This window comes from Folsomia candida, unplaced genomic scaffold (assembly GCF_002217175.1).
Source record: "Folsomia candida strain VU population unplaced genomic scaffold, ASM221717v1 Fcan01_Sc001, whole genome shotgun sequence".
Classification (NCBI taxonomy): domain Eukaryota; kingdom Metazoa; phylum Arthropoda; class Collembola; order Entomobryomorpha; family Isotomidae; genus Folsomia; species Folsomia candida.
Window position 1 is genome coordinate 25,216,417 of NW_019091193.1, and position 16,580 is coordinate 25,232,996.

Here is a 16,580-nt window from a genome sequence, read left to right on the forward strand (position 1 = left end):
ACAGGTATTGCTGCTAGTTAACAGATGTACAAGAACTTCATCGAACATTATTCGCTGACGTTGACGATGTTTGACTTTGTCTCTTGTTTCGTTTAAACAAGTTCTTGAAGCAGCTTCCTCCAGACGCTTTATCGTCCTCATGATCCTCAGGGTGGTTTTTATGATGATGAGTTGTTTTGGACCTGGGCTGCTTCGCCGTTGTCGACAAGGATGGCCTACTCGAACAAGATTTGAGGGACTCAACACTAGAAAGTTTGGAGGACACTTTTGGTTGATGTCCCCGTTGACGCCTGCGGGAGGACGAGCTGTGACGACTGCTGTGACCACTGTTGCTGTTGGCCAGTGAGGCCACTTGTTCTTCCCCAGGTACTGGTGGCAAGTTGTGCTGATTGTTCTTGACAACTGGAGTTGTCGCAGGAGGGAAAATACTTTTTTGTTTTGGATTCTCAACGAGTGGAACAGTTTCAAATTGTTCTTGCGGCCTGCTGCTGCCCCGTTGTTTTCTCTTCACATGGGGCCCCTCTTCTGCTCCTGAACGAGGAAGAGGGACATCCGTGGTAGGATGATCCTTTGCAGTTCTAGCAGCCGTTCCAGCTTCGACCTTATCGTTATTGTTTATTGTTTTATTATCTTGTGATAAGGAGGAGGAGTCCGCCTTCTCACGTCGGGATTCAGAGTCAGCGACTGTGTTCTTCTCGCCGAGCTGTTTCACAGACCAGCCTCGCATTCGAAACACGTCTCGCATATGCTCCACTTCGTTGGACAGGTCGGTGATCACTTGGAGCAGATGGCTGTTCTGCATCCTATTATTCATACATAATTTAATCTGTACAATGGAGGTACATAGCTCGGCGAAAGTTAGTGAACAAAACTTGGACAGTGAGTCTATCGTCCTTCTCGTCATTATTATGCATGGGAGGACTCACGTCAAGTGTTCATTTGTGTTTTTGAGCTGAACATTCTCAAACTGCAAGTTGGAGATGTCGTCTGACAATTCGGAGAGAATTGAGTCTTGCGTGCTTTTGATTTGCTCCAATTGTTTAGTCACGGAGACCAAGTGGTTCTCATACTCCTCCGAAGTCAGGTTCCCATTGCTGCTTTCCCGCACCCCCAACGACTTGACCGACTATATGGGCAAACATATTAATTAGGAATAACTGACTACAAATAATTAGTACTTAATGCTCCAAATACTCTGGATTTTGATGAAATGGCACGATTGGATGCACATCTGAGACTGGGTCGACTATCTTCCGTGTCGTGATGACTCTGATAATGTTGCTGTTGGGCAGGTAATCTGAGGTGCTGGTGGCGGTGACCTTGTTGCTGCTGTTGCTGGATCGTGTTCCACACTAGAACGTCGGAAGGCTCGTCCTCGTGGGCGCCATTGTGCTGTTGGTGCTGAGGTGGGGTGTGGAAGCCGGGGGAGGAGTTGGAAGTGACGAAATGATGGCTCATGTAGTGGCTCGGTATTTCTGACTGCTCCTCATTTCCTGCGACAACATATCAAGTAGAGCAAAAATGAAATGTATGCACATATGAAACTTCAACATATGTCAACATAGATAGGTTACCATCACTGATGTGATGACGATACTGCGGAGGCAATGAGGACATGTTGTAGAAGCCGGGAATTGGTGGTGAGGGCATGGCCCTTTTTGGCTCTGGTGGCCTGCGGGGGGCATCATAGGAGGGGTCACTGCGACTGCTGGAGGCGAGGCATGGGGAATGTGGGGGCGAGTCGTCGTGCCCGTCCTCGTCATAGGTTGGCTGTGGTGTGGGTAGGAAGTTGTCCAGCCCGTCGTCCCATTCCGCGGGGGACGACGCAGGGGACTGGTTGTGATACTGGTTGTACATGAATTAGAATGATCGCAACGAAGGATGTGGGTGCTGAGGTGATGCTGTTCTGGTGGAGTGCATGTTTGTTTTCGGAGGGTTTAATTCATGACCATGGTGACAAGTGACCATTAACATTCAGGGTGCGAGATAAAACATCCACTTGTGACTAACTAATCCTATGCGACAGAACGTTGAGGTCAAAACATTCGGATTTTTCTTCTATTCACTAAGCTAATTACTAGTGTATTTCATAGTTTATCAATGTTTATGTTAATAAATAAAATTATCAACCATTTTGTCAATGTTTTTGTGTTAATAAATATTGTAAACGTTTGTAAGCTTACAAACCTTACGCAAATTTTATCAATGTATTTGTATTAAAGTTAACATTAGCGTCCCAACAGTTCAGGCAGCATAGATCACATCAACGGCGTTGATAATATTTATAATAGCGTTGGTTCAACGCGATTATAAATAGTATCGCAGTGGATTATTCAGTTCACTCCTTTGCTGTTTATTTTTACTTTATTTCTATGTCAGGGAGGGTCTTCTCTTCAGCAGCCTTTCCTGGAATTCATACGAGGGCGAGGGGAAAGAAGGGCTGTAAACTGCATTCGCATTCCATATAAATCGCTGTACTTGTACTTGTTGAATGTCAAATGTGGTCTTTGTTCACTCACGTGCCCAAATTCCCTCGCTCTCTCTCCCTCCACTTCACACTCAACACTCGCATCTGCTCTCCTAACTGACTCTTATCGTCGCCTCTTTGTGCACGTTTTGTGGCCTTTCTTATCGCAACAATTTACTAGTCAAAGTGACTCTTTACCTCCTTCGTCTTGTCCATCGTGTCCCAATATTTAAATTAGGTGAGTACGCACGTAGAGAGTCATTTATTTCTCGAAATTTTCTTTTTCAACCATACAAGCAACTGATCACTGAAATATAATAATAATACAGCCCTTTAATAAATCATCAATAAGATTTAATTACATATTATTGTATTGAATTCCACAGGTAACATCAGCCCAAGAATGGTTCGTCAATCAAAAGTGACGGACTCTTTCGCCGTCAAAAAATCATCCGGTCTTAAGATGACAGTGAAGCGGAAAATTCTCGTGGACGTCGACGAGGACCACGACACGGAAAACAATAAGTCCACCACTGCCTCATCATTACCATCTGCTGCTCCTTTGTCCGTAGAATATGTGGATAACTTCCAGGCATCCAAGAATGCACTTCACATGGGCCGACCGTCAAATTTACTAGCGAGAGAGGAGGAAATCGAAGAAATTTATGGCTGGCTAGATGACCGCTTAAGTAGCAAAAGTCCGGGTTCCATGTACATTTCTGGGGCACCTGGCACTGGGAAAACGGTCTCTGTTATTCACTCCATTAACGAATGGGTCAAGAATAATCCAAACAAAGGCAAAACGGGTTCATCTTTGAAGACAAGCCCGATTTGGCAACTGGTTATCAATTGTATGAACGTGTCCACTCCAAGCCAAGTGATGGAAGAGATGAAGACCGGACTGGGCATGACAAAGAAACTCGAAGCGTCCAAAGAAAACATTGCCAACAAGTTGCTCACCGGACGGAAAATGATGTAAGTTTCAAAGTAACAACGCAATACATGCAATATCATGATAAATTAAATTCTTAATTCTTATCATTATTTTGTGGTACTGCTACAAGTATGTAACAAAGTATTCAATCCGTCTGCCATTATTATTTACACACAGGGTGCTAGTCTTGGATGAAATGGACCAACTTCTGCACGGGAAGGGGACGGAGCTCCTGTACACATTGTTTGAATGGGCAAGACAACCAGAGTCAAAACTTGTCCTCATTGGAATTGCTAATGCATTGGATCTCACCGTTCGACATTTGCCACTCTTGAATTCTCCAGCCGTCCAGAGAAGTCCAAGTACAAGTTCAACGACAGCTTCCTCTAGCAGACGCAGTGGTAACATTAGCAAGAAAACCAAAAAGCAATCTATTGGCAAGCTGAACGATTCATCAGCAGACCTTGGATCCTTCCTCCCCAGTAATATTTCGGCAATGAAAGTAATCAATTTTCCTCCCTATGAGAGACAAGACATTGAACGTATTTTGGAAGCTCGACTTTTAGAGGTTGGAAGTAGTATTTTTGAGCCAGCAGCGATCAAGTTTGTGGCCGCCAAGGTAGCAGCAACCACCGGTGATATGAGGAAAGCTTTGCATGCATGTAAATTGGCTTTGGATGCGGTTGAGAAGCAACAGAGGATGGCATTAAATTCAACGGCGGATGATGGCAAGTGGAGATATACTTTTCTTTTCTCACTATTCCTCATGCATGACTCAAAAAAGTGCTAATTATTATTTTTATCTTGCAGGTTTTAATTTTTCGAGTCCTAAAAAGTTTTGCATCATCCGGGAAAAGATAAATGTAGGGATGATTGCCAAGGTGTTTGCTCCTCCAAAAGATGACGGTCCCCTCCCCCTCCAGCAAATGATCATGCTTGCCACGTTGCTGCTAATCAACAAGAAGGCTCCTGGATCTCGAAACCCTAAAGCCGATGGACTGTCCGCCCCAATTCCAATGACGCTGGCGTACGACGAGTACCGAAGTATTTGTGCTAAAAAGGGATTCTCGTGGATTGACAGGAGTGAGATTGTATCCGTGTGCAGCATGCTTCAAGACAGGTCCCTCGTCACTGTCATTGAAAACATGAGTGGAGCTGGATCAAAGAACAAAAAGTTTGCGACTTTAAATTCTGCAAACAAGACCGGATTTTTATTTAATTACAATGCCGTGGAGAAAATTGTGATGCAGTGTGATATGAAGTCAATTGTGGCAGACATGTAATATTAATTAATAACATTGCTATGATATGATCAATGACGGTCATTCATGTTTTAACCCAAATTAATGTGGTACCCCATCTCACTGTTTTTTTAAATGTGGGTAACAACTAATATGTTAGACTGGCACTAATTGTTTCTTTGTGAGTCTCTTTTACCAATTATAGGTTACATTTCCACATATGTGTTCAGAATATTCAGATATTTATTTACCGTGTTACAATATCATACCCACTGGTGTTATATAGTATTATGAATTACGATATGTGTCACGCAAAGATCTGCTTCTTTGTTAAGTTATTTTATGTAAAGAATTTATAATTTCGAGCTAATAAGCAATGTTTACCTGCTTCGTTCAAACAGTAAAATTATTTTGATTAATATTCTTCATTATTATTTGGTCTTTAAGATTCTGTTAATAAAGTTGTGCTATTATTGTACTTGTGAGCACATGTATAATATTCCATGTGCATGCTTTCGTCATCGGCCTAGTTGTAAACTACTTAGCAAAAAGCAGCATAAATAATCTGAGTGGAATTGGCACTATTTAAGGGGTCAAAAATATCATACGTGTTACACACACAACTTTATTGGCTACCACAACTCATGAATAGTTCAAGCTGTTCAAGTCCATTTGGCTCCAGAAAGTGGGACCATTTTCGGAACCAGATATATGTATATGCGTCTGCGGCATGTATCTAGGTGAATGAGGCTACCTATATATTTACCCAGCCTACCAATTTTTGGCAAAAGACGAGGAGCGCACTTCAATTTGACACTACTATCGATCAGGCTTTCGCCCGACAGCAGCCCTTTCACTGTCAAATAGTGCTGATGGACATTGGACAATTGGACTCCAGGGAATGGTACATAATGGAGTGGCTAGCTTTGCACGCAAGGAATGGACGCTTAAATACTTAAACACCACAATGACCACCCATTTAAAGCATATACCAATATATACATGTCAAGAGAGAGGTAGAGATGACCCATATTTTACTTTGACGACACACATTCAGTCAAGTTTGAACCTCCGATGAGAGCAAATATATCTCATACAATATCGGAAATTGTGCGTACAAGCCCGTGCGAATAATGACGATGAGTGACTCCAATAAATCCTCAGGATCTGACGACGAGGACGACGCAGCAGCATCAAACCCTCATGTCGAACCTTCCATTAGTGGCGATTCACCAAAAATCCATCGTGCCACCCTCAACTTGACGACAGCAGAGGCTCAAAAGTTCATCTCGGAGCAGTTGCAACGCCACGTGGAGGTGACCATCACGACTGCACTGGAGAAAGCCCTGAGTCAAATGGAGAGCAGGAGGACACTGCAGAGGGAGGAGGTGTCTGCTGGTGGGGTGACATCGGACAAGCATGGTGACACGATACAGAACGCTCGGTGTAGCCGAAGCCACTCCACTCCAGCCCCCGTGAAAAGACCACAAATCAGTTCTACAGGAACGGTGGAGAGCAGCAGTGGGGGCAGCGATGATGAGGGTACTGATGACCAGGAAGGAGGAGGAAAGTCATCCTGCCCAAGTGCCAAAGAACCCATCGCCCTCGTTCTTCTCTCGGCTCAAATCAGCCTCATCGTCATGTTTGGATTCTTGGTGAAATATGACGAAGGAGAGGAACACCATTATGGGAATAATGAGACGACGACGACGACGACGACGGAGACTACAACAGGTCCCCCCTCCACTTTCAAGCAGAACAGTACACGGATGCCGAACATGGTGTCTCAGTACTACCAGCGTATGTACATCTAAAAAGTTCCGCTTCCATACTTGTTCATTTATCGCTTCATCAGCTGGACCTCGTGTTTGCAGAGTACCAGGACATTCAGGTGATGGTTTTTCTGGGCATCGGAGTTCTCATGGCGTTCATCAGGAAATATGGATACTCGGCAATCGGTATGAAGCAAATAATAATAACTTTTCGTGCTGCAACTTTACAGTAAAGCTTCTCCGTGTATGACACAATAACTAATTAGCCAAATACTTCAAAGGGTTCACTATGCTTGCTGGAGCCTTAGCTGTGCAGTGGTCTATTTTGGTGCGAGGCCTCATCTTTAACGGTCCAAACCCCATTCCGCTCAACATTGTCAGGTTAGCCTCGCTTCTACTCCGTTGTCCGTGGTCGCCGTGAAGAAATGCAGCATTTACTCCCACATGTGGTAACACCTTTTATGCACTCCTTTCAGCCTTATTTACGGGGATTTTGCGGCCGCAGTGGTGCTGATATCGTACGGAGTGGTCATTGGAGTGGCCTCTCCTCTTCAATTGGTCTTCATGACGTTTGCTGAAATTCTCTTCTACATCGTCAACAAGTACATTGGCGCCATGATTTTCCAAGCTGTGGACACCGGCGGCTCCATATTCGTCCACGTGTTTGCTGCCTATTTTGGTCTCGGGGTCAGCAGAGGCATGCGGTCAGTCGCAGACATCAACACTACCCACTTGGAGCCCTCCTACAACTCAAACATCTTTTGTCTCGTTGGTGAGCTTTTAAAAGATAAAAAACATACAATTGTCAATTTTATATGCGAGCTTTCCACGTGAATTGCAAACCGGATATGAACCAAAGTATTAAATACATATTTACATAATTAACGTATCTGAAGCCGTCGTGTTTTTGTGGCTGTTCTGGCCGAGCTTCAACAGCGCCCTGTCAACCGGGATGGACCAAGACCGAGTGGTCATCAACACGATGCTCTCACTTTTTGGCTCCTGCGTCACGGCCTTTGCCACTTCAGCCCTGTTCAACGGGAACAAGTTTGTCCTGGCACACGTCCAGAACGCCTCCTTGGCCGGAGGAGTGGCCGTGGGGGCCGTGGTGGACCTCATGATTCTTCCCTGTGGCGCCCTCACCATTGGAGTATTGGGAGGATTTCTTTGTGTTTTTGGCTGCCAGTTCATCTCGGTAAATCATACACACTACGAAGCATAGATTTCTGCATGCATAGCTATATCTACGCATTGGTGCAGTGCTAATAAATAGCATACTCATGCTAGAGAACGGGGAATTAATGGCATATTGCTAATTTTTATGGGCACTTTCCACCAGCCTCTGCTGAGTCGGAAATTAGGTTTGCATGATTCATGCGGCGTTCACAATTTGCACGGCCTCCCCGGAGTTCTGGCTGCCTTGGCGAGCGTGCTACTTGCCGCACTTGCCTCCGAGTGTGACTACGGTCCAAAGTAAGATAACCATTATTATGATTTTATTATTATTATAATAAATCGATTTGGCCTCTCCAACAATTAAATTAACTTTCACTCCTGTGCCGACATACTCACCTGCATGCACATATTTTTATGAATTACAGCTTGTACCTCCGCTACCCTGCCCGTGCACCTCTAGCCATGTCCCCCAGGCTGGCCGAACTGCAGGCGCTTTCTCCCAACATTGCTGCCGGGGTGAATCGGACGGGGATGGGTCAAGCCATGGTCCAGCTGACCGTGCTGGGCATAACATTGGGCGTTTCCATCGTGGCTGGAGCATTTACAGGTGAGCGAGATTCATACTTTTATTCAGTTCACTGCTTGTTGTGACCATCACATCAAGTTGCAAGTTGTATATTGTGACAGGCCTGCTCATGCGACTCCCCATTTTCCGAAAAATGCCCAGGAGTCAATGCTTCCTGGATGGCGTCTACTTTGAGATGGAGCCCGAGGAGGTCACCCTTGTGAAACGGGAAAAGAAGACAATCGATCAGAAGTTGTCGAATAAGGTCATCCCCAAGAATTCCATCAATCCGGTTCCTGCATTCGTCAACGGGCGTGACGGAACGACGACCAACGCATCACCTCCTCCAGATCGGCGAAAATTTAAAAAATATGAACTCTGAATAATTATTATTAGGCTTTTACAACCGGTTAAGTTTCTGTTCTGAGTCTGACTTATTATAACGATGCATCGTATGCATACGATGCATATTCCACAGTTTTTCTGAGGACAACCTTGTGACAATACTTTTAATGCCATCTCATTCCTTCTGTGATGGTACAGTTTTGAGAACCCAGTCGAACAAAGGAATTTTTTAAATAATGCACCCAAAATTAGAATTGTAGGTAGACAGTCAGTTCTCGCACCCTTTAACAGTCCTTTTTTATTAGGACTAAAATACCCAACTGCATAAATAACCGAATGAAAGATATTGGTTGGCACTTACTTAGGATTAGGAGTGCACTTTTTGTCCTCGCCTCGCTTGCATGTGTCACACATTCAGAATTTTTCCTCTCTGTATTTTTTACAATGTTGAAATTCCTGTCACTACTCCTACTTCAAATTGGACTGGGCATCGTCCAATGCAGTTGGTTTACAGCAACTGACAATTCCCCAGTAGTGTCTTGGGGCAGCAGCACCACCACCTCTTCATCCCCTTATTTTTGGGACCTTATATCGCCGGACATTGAGGAAAATGGGAAGGAGAAGATATCTGCCAAACGACGCTTTTCTTTACTGAAAATAAAAGATAGTGAGCTTTTCCTTCCCCGAAATGTGGTACCGATCAGTTACAAGCTTAAAATTCGGCCAATTCTGGAGTCAGATAATCCAGAAGAAGTCCTTACCGCCCCGGGGTCAGTGACCATCATTGTCAGGTGTGACGCGGTTACGGACACCATCACCTTACACGCCAACACGAAACAGTTTGTCAACATACTGAGAGAAAACTTACTGCACGTGAGTTCCGTAATGAGACAAAGAAATGCATGCTTTTGTGTTTATTAGTAAATTCGTCCTCTCATCCTTATTGTAAAAATAAATTAGGTCCAGCAGACTGGGGACAACACGACCACAAGCAGAGTAAATAACGTCTCGGTTCTTCGGAGCTCTCTAGTGCTCGGAAAAGAAGATGCCGATTTTTACCAAATCCAACTTTCCGAGAATCTGCAACCGGGGGAGCAGTAAGTAATTAGCCATTGTTTCATTATGTCTTTAATTCCCACATTTGTTTTGGTTATTCATTATTATGCTTGATATGCAGGTACTCCCTCCACCTGGACTTTGTCACAAGGATTTCCAACTCCACGCTGGACGGGTTGTACCTGAGCAGCTATGAGGATCCGTCCAAGAATGAGAAGAAATTCCTGGCAGTCACTCAGTTTGAGGCCATCGCAGCCCGACAAATGTTCCCCTGCTTCGATGAACCCGATCTGAAGGCCACCTTCGAAATAGTTGTGAGTCGGGCGAAGGGCTACACTTCCATGAGCAACATGCCCTTGCACTATTCGGAACCTGACTCTGAGAACGCCGGCTACTTTCTTGACCATTTCCCACCCACGCCGCGCATGTCGACCTATTTGGTGGCACTCGTCGTGTCCGAGTTCACCTGCACCACGGCTCCCGCTTTCCTCCTCGCCAATAAGACGGTGGAGGCCTGTGGTCCCGCGCATCTGGTGGCGGAGGGTGGAGCCAGCCACGCCGCACAAGTGTCTGCCCGCATTCTCGCCTTTTACGACAAGTTGTGGGGGGTTCCCTACCCGCTCCCGAAAATGACCTCTGTGGCCATCCCGGACTTTGAGGCGGGTGCGATGGAGAACTATGGGCTCAACACGTATCGCATCTCTGCCTTGTTCTACTTTCCAGATAAATCCACAGAGTCGAGACGCTTAAGTGTCGAATCCACTATTGCGCACGAACTGGCGCATCAGAATTTTGGGAACTTGGTGACGTGCAAGACCTGGAACCAAATCTTCCTCAACGAAGGTTTCGCCACCTACGTGTCTAAGTTGGGCGTGGAGGAAGTAAGCCCAGAGTTTGAGGGCGAGGCTTTCGGCTGGTACACGGACTACTTCCAGCGCGCGCTGAGGGCGGACGCGTTTCCTGCCAGTCACCCACTCGTCAAGGTGGAAGACTACTTTGGCCAATTTGACGCCATCTCATACTCAAAGGTACACATTCAACTGGGACCTCACCCTCTCCTTCCTATGACCTCTGAGCACACTCTGTCCGTTTCCTCGATAAAAATATGTTCTCACCCTTATATCTATTAGGTTTATTGTATTTATGCAAAAATGTGTGAACAGGGCTCTTCTCTTATCAAAATGATGGAAAATATTCTGTCCAGAAAGACACTCGTCAACGGCTTGAGACAATACTTGGATAAGTTGTGAGACTCAGTTTAATTTATTTAGTTTCTCGTGTCGGTAAAATTTTTAAATCACTTATACAATTTTGCAGCTCCTTTGGAAATGCTGAGTATCGGGGACTGTTCAACACGCTGGATCTTCAGGCCAAGGCAGAGGACACGCACCCTGAGCTCGCCCCTCTTGCTGACATTATGGACAGTTGGACTGTGCAGCCTGGATTCCCTCTCGTTCGAGTGACCTGGGTTTCCGAACAGTTGTTTCACATTTCACAGGTGCGGTGCTCACTTGCTTAGAGCAATTAGTATCTAATTTACGATAAAATGCATATACGCGACCACTTGACTTGTCTCTGTGCACGTGTTCAGGAGAGATTTCTACAGCAGTCGAGCACAGTCAAGGATGGGCAAGTGGGTAGCAAAGACGGCGCAGGATGGAGACGCATGTCCTCGAACCCTTCGTCCACCCCTTTGAATAACACACGAGGAGACGACCCATTGCTCTGGCACTGTCCAATTTTCATTGCCACCGCCGCACACCCCAACCGGACGGTGTTGGTCTCCGAAGAGGGTCATAGTTCCGAGACGACATCTCCTCACCATAGGAGACCCACCATGTGGTTGACCAACAAGGAATCCATCAAGGCTTGGGTCCCAAAGTCAAAAGTCGACTGGATAATTGTCAACCCAGACTCAAAGGGTAAATAAAATTACTGTCAAGCCACCCACCACGTGCAAAATGGGTTTACCGAATTATAACTTATACTACTTGCACAAACTAAATGAAATACAATTTCAACTTCCGCAGCCTTTTTTCGAGTTCTGTATGATGAAAGGTTATCAGACGCTATTGAAAACCAGTTGGAAGACAACTCCCAAATTTTCAGCCCAATCACGAGAGCTCAATTAATTGACGACGGCTTTGAGAATGCATGGGCTCGTAAGTAACCTACACCGTATTACAGACTTTTCCACACATTCTTTTCTCCTTAGTTGTCCTTCACAATTTGATATTTAGCTGCAAAAACACCTCCAAATGTGATAAGTGCATAATATTATATTTCTTATTCCATTTTCCAGACTACAGCCCAATCCAGGTGGCCTTGGGAAGAACTCGAGCAATCCTCCGGGATGAAACGGACCCCAGAGTTTGGGCCACTGCTCTCAACCACTTCAAACAAATTTATGCTATGCTGTCCGAAAATGAAGACTCTGTTCGAGACTTCAAAGTAACTTCTCAATTTCCTCCATTTTGATTTCTTATTCCATTCGATTTTCAACTTTGTACTTTAGAAATATTTGAGCCCGAGGGTCAGCCAAGCTGTGGATGCGGTGGGTGTGGCGCAGGGCGGTGAGGAGAGAGGTCAATCCGTTCTCCATCGAGCCTCCCTCTTCGTCTGGGGCGGAGTTCTAGAACTCCCGAGTGTGCTTCACCATTCCAAAAACCTGGTCAAACTTGCTGCCTCCGAATCTAATCTGAACCTGTGAGACATTTTATCGCTCCTACTCTCACTGATTTGTCTTAAATATGTGAAACCCAATCGGAATGATTGACTGACGACTACTTTCCACGTTCTAGAATCCCTGTCGACATTCGAGGCGAAGCCCTTTGTGCTGCCGTCATTGAGGGTGACTCGAGCACAACCAACTTTCTCTGGGACTTGTACAGCAAGAGCAAAGCCAAAAGTGAATCAAGTGTACGAAACATATTGCTCAACGCCATTGGCTGTTCTAGAAATCCTGCCATGATTCAAAGGTGACCATCGGTGATGTTACTAAAAACGTAATTCTGTCTAATCTCCCATTGTCATTCTCGCGTAGATACCTGGACAATTCTTCCCAGATTGGCTTTCTCCACTCCAAGTCGGATAGGGTCATCCTGCTCCAAAAGTTGGTGGTCAATCCCTTCAGCCGCAATGCAACATTTTCCTACCTGCGCCAACATTTTCGAGAGTTGATCGACTATTTCGATGGTCTCGAAGTGCCGGGGAAAATCCTCAGAACTTTCTCTTATTTTTGGAATACTGAGGAACGACTGAATCAGGTATATATATTTAGAGACCACAGGAATTTATTTATCTGGGCATCACAAATTGTCACTAATAGTTCGATCCATGTCCTTGTTGGGGAAATCTGAGATGTGCATAAAATTTCATCTTTTTTCATTTACGCAGATGAAGGAGTTGCAGAAGGAGTTTTTGGAGGAGTTGAAGCTGGGAGAGAGCCTTGAGCTGACGCTGGCCCTCATTCAAGCAAATGTCGATTGGATGCAGCATCACGGGAGTGACATCAAAAATTGGATGCAAACTCAGGCTCGGGACGAAGAGCAGTCTGCTCCATAATTACTTTCACTCAACAAGCTGTTCATGCTCACTCACAATTATTGTATGCAAATTCTTCTTCTCGTTATAGTTTCTCCCATGAATTAACACGGGAATCATTGAACCTCGTTAATTTCACCAATGTAAATTAGTTTAAACGGTGGTGTCAATGTTCACTTAAATATCCTAGATTGAGCAGAAGAAAGTGAAAGTCTCGCCTTCTCAATTTGTTAATAAATCGTTTTGACTGTCTTAACTTGCCACTTGAGGACGTGGGGTCGTGCAAGGTTTTACGAACAGTTTGTGCACAATAATTTATGTTTTGTAACAAAACTTTCGTTCACTTCATACGTTTTTTTATAGTACTTAATATTGTCCTTTCAAGTAAACATTGTCTAATTTAACTATTTGACAAGTAATAAATAAATTAAGTTAATTTAGTAATTAAGTCAATATTTTTATCATATTGTAATTTCGTGTCACATTTTCCCTTGAAGTCTATTTCTGTACTTTCGAGTCCCCTTGTCCTTGTACATACGGTCGGGTATAAATAAATAAATAAACCACATTTACTTATTTCTGTAATTATCTGATTATTATCTCCGTCATTCTCATTCAGTGTCAGTATATTCTTTAATTTTAACTTGTCTCAAATTCCCCATTGCAAAATGTTACGATGAATCGATGAGTATTTACAACAGTTGTTCCGTACATATTGCATCCAGCTTTACTGTGTGGCGTTCACATCCCCCAGATTACTAATTACTATCAAAAGCCACACCCACGCACCATATTTCGGTGGGAATCATCATCCCCAATCCAGTACATACTTCTTATATTATTTTAGTAAAAGCTATTTTTCGTTGCTGCATTATTATCTTCATATTCCGTTCAGAGGGGAAAATCACTCAGTGTATTGTTCAACGGCACAAAATAGATTGGCAGGCAGAAATTAAATTCGTTAGTGCTTAGGAAGAGAGGTTGTGCACTATCAACTCACGGATCTCGATGCCCTTTGGATATGTTGTAATGTCCCATGAATGAAGAAGAACCCCCAAGTGGTTTGACTCCATGGCCATATTTGCGCCCGCCTCACCCACTCAAAGGTGTCCAAAAGGGGAGAAAGTCGCGCTTTCACTCCTTCAAATCCACACTAAAAATCCAATTTTACTCGGATTTTGAAAATCCGTGCACCATTATACTCCCAGATAGTTGTTTTCTTATATTCGATATCAAATTAAACTTTTTTGACGATTATTTCGCAGGCATAATTGCTTTATTTATTACTACAACAATGCTCATTCAGAATTTTAACTTTTTAAAATACTACAAATTTCAAAAAGTTTAATTTGATGTTGAATATAAGAAAACAACTATCTAGGAGTATAATGGTGTACGGAATTTCAAAATCTGAGTAAAATTGGATTTTTGGCGTGGATTTGAATGAGTGAAAGCGCGACTTTTTCCGCTTTTGGGCACCTTTGAGTGGGTAAGGCGGGTGCAAATATGGCCATGGAGTCAAACCACTTGGGGATTCTTCTTCATTCATGGGACACTACAACATATCCGAAGGGCATCGAGATCCGTGAGTTGATAGTGCACAACCACTCCTCCTTCGTGGAGGAAGAAAGTGTTGAAGCAAGATCTCAGCAACTGTTTGCTATAATCACGCCACGACGCTCACGATTATGCTTTTCCTCGTTATTACCCACCCTCGAGTTGTTTACCATACCAGCGTCAAGTCAAGAGCAGGCACAAAGACTTGAAAATTAGCAACGCTGTGGTTCATTAATTTCAACTTGGTGCAAGGCATAAACACGTACGTACTTAGATGATCAACATGCTCTGCCGAGGAGATGCATACTTATTTATCGCCCGCTGAGTACGATGAAATTCATTGGCTAAAAATTACAACGTCGTCAACACTTTGTCATAAAATAAATAGTATAAGCACACGGCTTAACTGCTAATAATAGAGTCTGGCGGTGCGGGTTTCAAAATCATTGATTTGATTCATAGTTGCATATTTAATTAGCCTGGCTTGATTTCCGAGATGCAACAAAACCTTTCCCAGTTTCGCGTTCTCTTGCTTTCACTCAATTTGATGTCTCATTAATAATGTGCTAATAGTTAAAAATTATTTGGGAGCTGATGCGATCGATATCAAATGATGTCAGGGTTGCGTAGTTATTTTTTCACAAGCAGGCCGGGTTGATGGTGATGGTGGCATGCATATAAATGTGCCACGGTTGGGATAATCTACAAAATAAACTTTCACCACCATGCAGAGAGGATCAAACAACTGGATCCCATGCAAAATACGTAAGCTGTCAAACTATAGGGACGTGTTGCGCAATAAAAGCTTTCAACTAAATTCTTGATCCTGCTCCTCTTACAGCGAGAACAAAAACACAAAACCCAACCCACTTTCAAATTTGACAATAAAATGGAAAGAATCTCCTCAAGTGGAACTGGACAGTGGTGTGCAACAGGAACTTTTAGACATGGAGAAACTTTTGCAAAAAATGGAGTTGTGAATACGTAGTCTGCAGACTTAAAATGCAATGCGTACTATTTATATGCATGACATTATCATAGTTCGTTGTATGCAATGTATGGCTGTGACTTGGTGAAAGTGTAGGAAGAAGAATGGTAATTGTTTAATGGTCTCAGGCAGAAACGGTGGCTGGAGATGGAGACGAGGTGTGGGTGAAGGACAACGACGAAGGATAAAGGCAATTATAGTTCGCAGAGATTAAAAGGATCCCGTATTTACTTTCACTTTGATATCGCGACAATCAAAAAGTATCAATGGAGAGCAAAACAGCACCACGATTCGATTAGAATTATGTACATATTGCAAACGAGAAGAATAAATTGTGTATTGCCTGCCCACAGAGTCGACTGTCGAGTTATGAAACTTTCCAATTTGTGTACATCAATAGAATAGTTGAGAACTAATAAAAGCCACGAAACAAATTGTCTTTCAAAATTGTTGGACTGATTTCCATTTGGGATTGTTTATGATATTTGCAATTTCAAGCTCAACATAAGTGCATACGTGAAGCTTTGAATTAACCAAGTTTAATTGGAAATGTATTCACTCAAAGTGTAATAATTGGGGCGATAATATTTATTTATTTAATTAATTAATTTTAAATTACATGGCATTGGATTGAGCAATATGTACAACATCTGAAACTACACGTTCCAAATCAAATGTAGTGCCATTTGAGAACAAAGGATTTCAGTGTCAGCTTGTTGTGCAGATGGGGAGGAGGAGTAGGCGGGGGAGTGCGGACCGCGGGGGGTGGGGGGACATTTACATAAGTAAATGGCATGGTTTCGTTTGGTAGTAGATTGAGGAAGTCATGCTGGGCCGCATGTTTTCCTGTTTACAACTTTGTTCTTATTTTGCCAGGAACAAGGAACATGACACGTTCTTCGTCTTCTGAGCCTGCAAGTCTCCGAGGGATTTTAA

General features: G+C 43.7%; 4 protein-coding genes across 4 annotated transcripts; 3 read left to right on the forward strand and 1 right to left on the reverse strand.

Moving 5' to 3' along the window:
* Positions 1–5: 5 nt before the first annotated feature.
* Positions 6–2,050, reverse strand: LOC118434170 (G-box-binding factor-like). Its single transcript, XM_035847012.1, has 4 exons — positions 1,575–2,050; positions 1,195–1,493; positions 927–1,126; positions 6–803 (listed from the first exon to the last, which is right to left on the reverse strand). The coding sequence occupies exons 1-4, from the start codon at positions 1,855–1,857 to the stop codon at positions 38–40; spliced, it is 1,548 nt and encodes a 515-aa protein (XP_035702905.1). The 5' UTR covers positions 1,858–2,050; the 3' UTR covers positions 6–37.
* A 483-nt stretch (positions 2,051–2,533) lies between these two features.
* Positions 2,534–5,118, forward strand: LOC110863571 (cell division control protein 6 homolog). The gene is made up of 4 exons (XM_022112916.2): positions 2,534–2,705; positions 2,854–3,442; positions 3,579–4,129; positions 4,212–5,118. Exons 2-4 carry the CDS (start codon positions 2,871–2,873, stop codon positions 4,682–4,684), a joined length of 1,596 nt encoding a protein of 531 aa, XP_021968608.1. The 5' UTR covers positions 2,534–2,705; positions 2,854–2,870; the 3' UTR covers positions 4,685–5,118.
* A 121-nt stretch (positions 5,119–5,239) lies between these two features.
* LOC118436407 (ammonium transporter Rh type A-like) lies at positions 5,240–8,571 on the forward strand. Its single transcript, XM_035854472.1, has 8 exons — positions 5,240–6,442; positions 6,517–6,600; positions 6,696–6,795; positions 6,891–7,186; positions 7,311–7,609; positions 7,754–7,887; positions 8,016–8,197; positions 8,278–8,571. The coding sequence occupies exons 1-8, from the start codon at positions 5,776–5,778 to the stop codon at positions 8,535–8,537; spliced, it is 2,022 nt and encodes a 673-aa protein (XP_035710365.1). The 5' UTR covers positions 5,240–5,775; the 3' UTR covers positions 8,538–8,571.
* A 161-nt stretch (positions 8,572–8,732) lies between these two features.
* LOC110845273 (aminopeptidase N) lies at positions 8,733–13,685 on the forward strand. Its single transcript, XM_022091670.2, has 12 exons — positions 8,733–9,373; positions 9,461–9,597; positions 9,678–10,584; positions 10,720–10,802; positions 10,874–11,054; positions 11,148–11,478; positions 11,587–11,718; positions 11,859–12,007; positions 12,072–12,262; positions 12,358–12,534; positions 12,600–12,822; positions 12,953–13,685. Exons 1-12 carry the CDS (start codon positions 8,837–8,839, stop codon positions 13,118–13,120), a joined length of 3,216 nt encoding a protein of 1,071 aa, XP_021947362.2. The 5' UTR covers positions 8,733–8,836; the 3' UTR covers positions 13,121–13,685.
* Positions 13,686–16,580: the final 2,895 nt, after the last annotated feature.

Excerpts from the sequence above, each read along its gene's own strand:
- LOC118436407 (XM_035854472.1), top strand. The coding sequence starts at position 5,776 with ATGACGATGAGTGACTCCAATAAATCCTCAGGATCTGACGACGAGGAC. Across the intron at positions 6,601-6,695 it reads ATATGGATACTCGGCAATCG|GGTTCACTATGCTTGCTGGA; the intron begins GTATGAAGCAAA and ends AATACTTCAAAG. Across the intron at positions 7,888-8,015 it reads GAGTGTGACTACGGTCCAAA|CTTGTACCTCCGCTACCCTG; the intron begins GTAAGATAACCA and ends TATGAATTACAG.
- LOC110863571 (XM_022112916.2), top strand. The coding sequence starts at position 2,871 with ATGGTTCGTCAATCAAAAGTGACGGACTCTTTCGCCGTCAAAAAATCA. Across the intron at positions 3,443-3,578 it reads CTCACCGGACGGAAAATGAT|GGTGCTAGTCTTGGATGAAA; the intron begins GTAAGTTTCAAA and ends ATTTACACACAG. Across the intron at positions 4,130-4,211 it reads AAATTCAACGGCGGATGATG|GTTTTAATTTTTCGAGTCCT; the intron begins GCAAGTGGAGAT and ends TTTATCTTGCAG.
- LOC110845273 (XM_022091670.2), top strand. The coding sequence starts at position 8,837 with ATGAAAGATATTGGTTGGCACTTACTTAGGATTAGGAGTGCACTTTTT. Across the intron at positions 9,598-9,677 it reads AATCTGCAACCGGGGGAGCA|GTACTCCCTCCACCTGGACT; the intron begins GTAAGTAATTAG and ends CTTGATATGCAG. Across the intron at positions 10,803-10,873 it reads AGACAATACTTGGATAAGTT|CTCCTTTGGAAATGCTGAGT; the intron begins GTGAGACTCAGT and ends ACAATTTTGCAG.
- LOC118434170 (XM_035847012.1), bottom strand. The coding sequence starts at position 1,857 with ATGTACAACCAGTATCACAACCAGTCCCCTGCGTCGTCCCCCGCGGAA. Across the intron at positions 1,494-1,574 it reads TCGTCATCACATCAGTGATG|GAAATGAGGAGCAGTCAGAA; the intron begins GTAACCTATCTA and ends ATGTTGTCGCAG. Across the intron at positions 804-926 it reads AACACAAATGAACACTTGAC|GATGCAGAACAGCCATCTGC; the intron begins GTGAGTCCTCCC and ends TATGAATAATAG.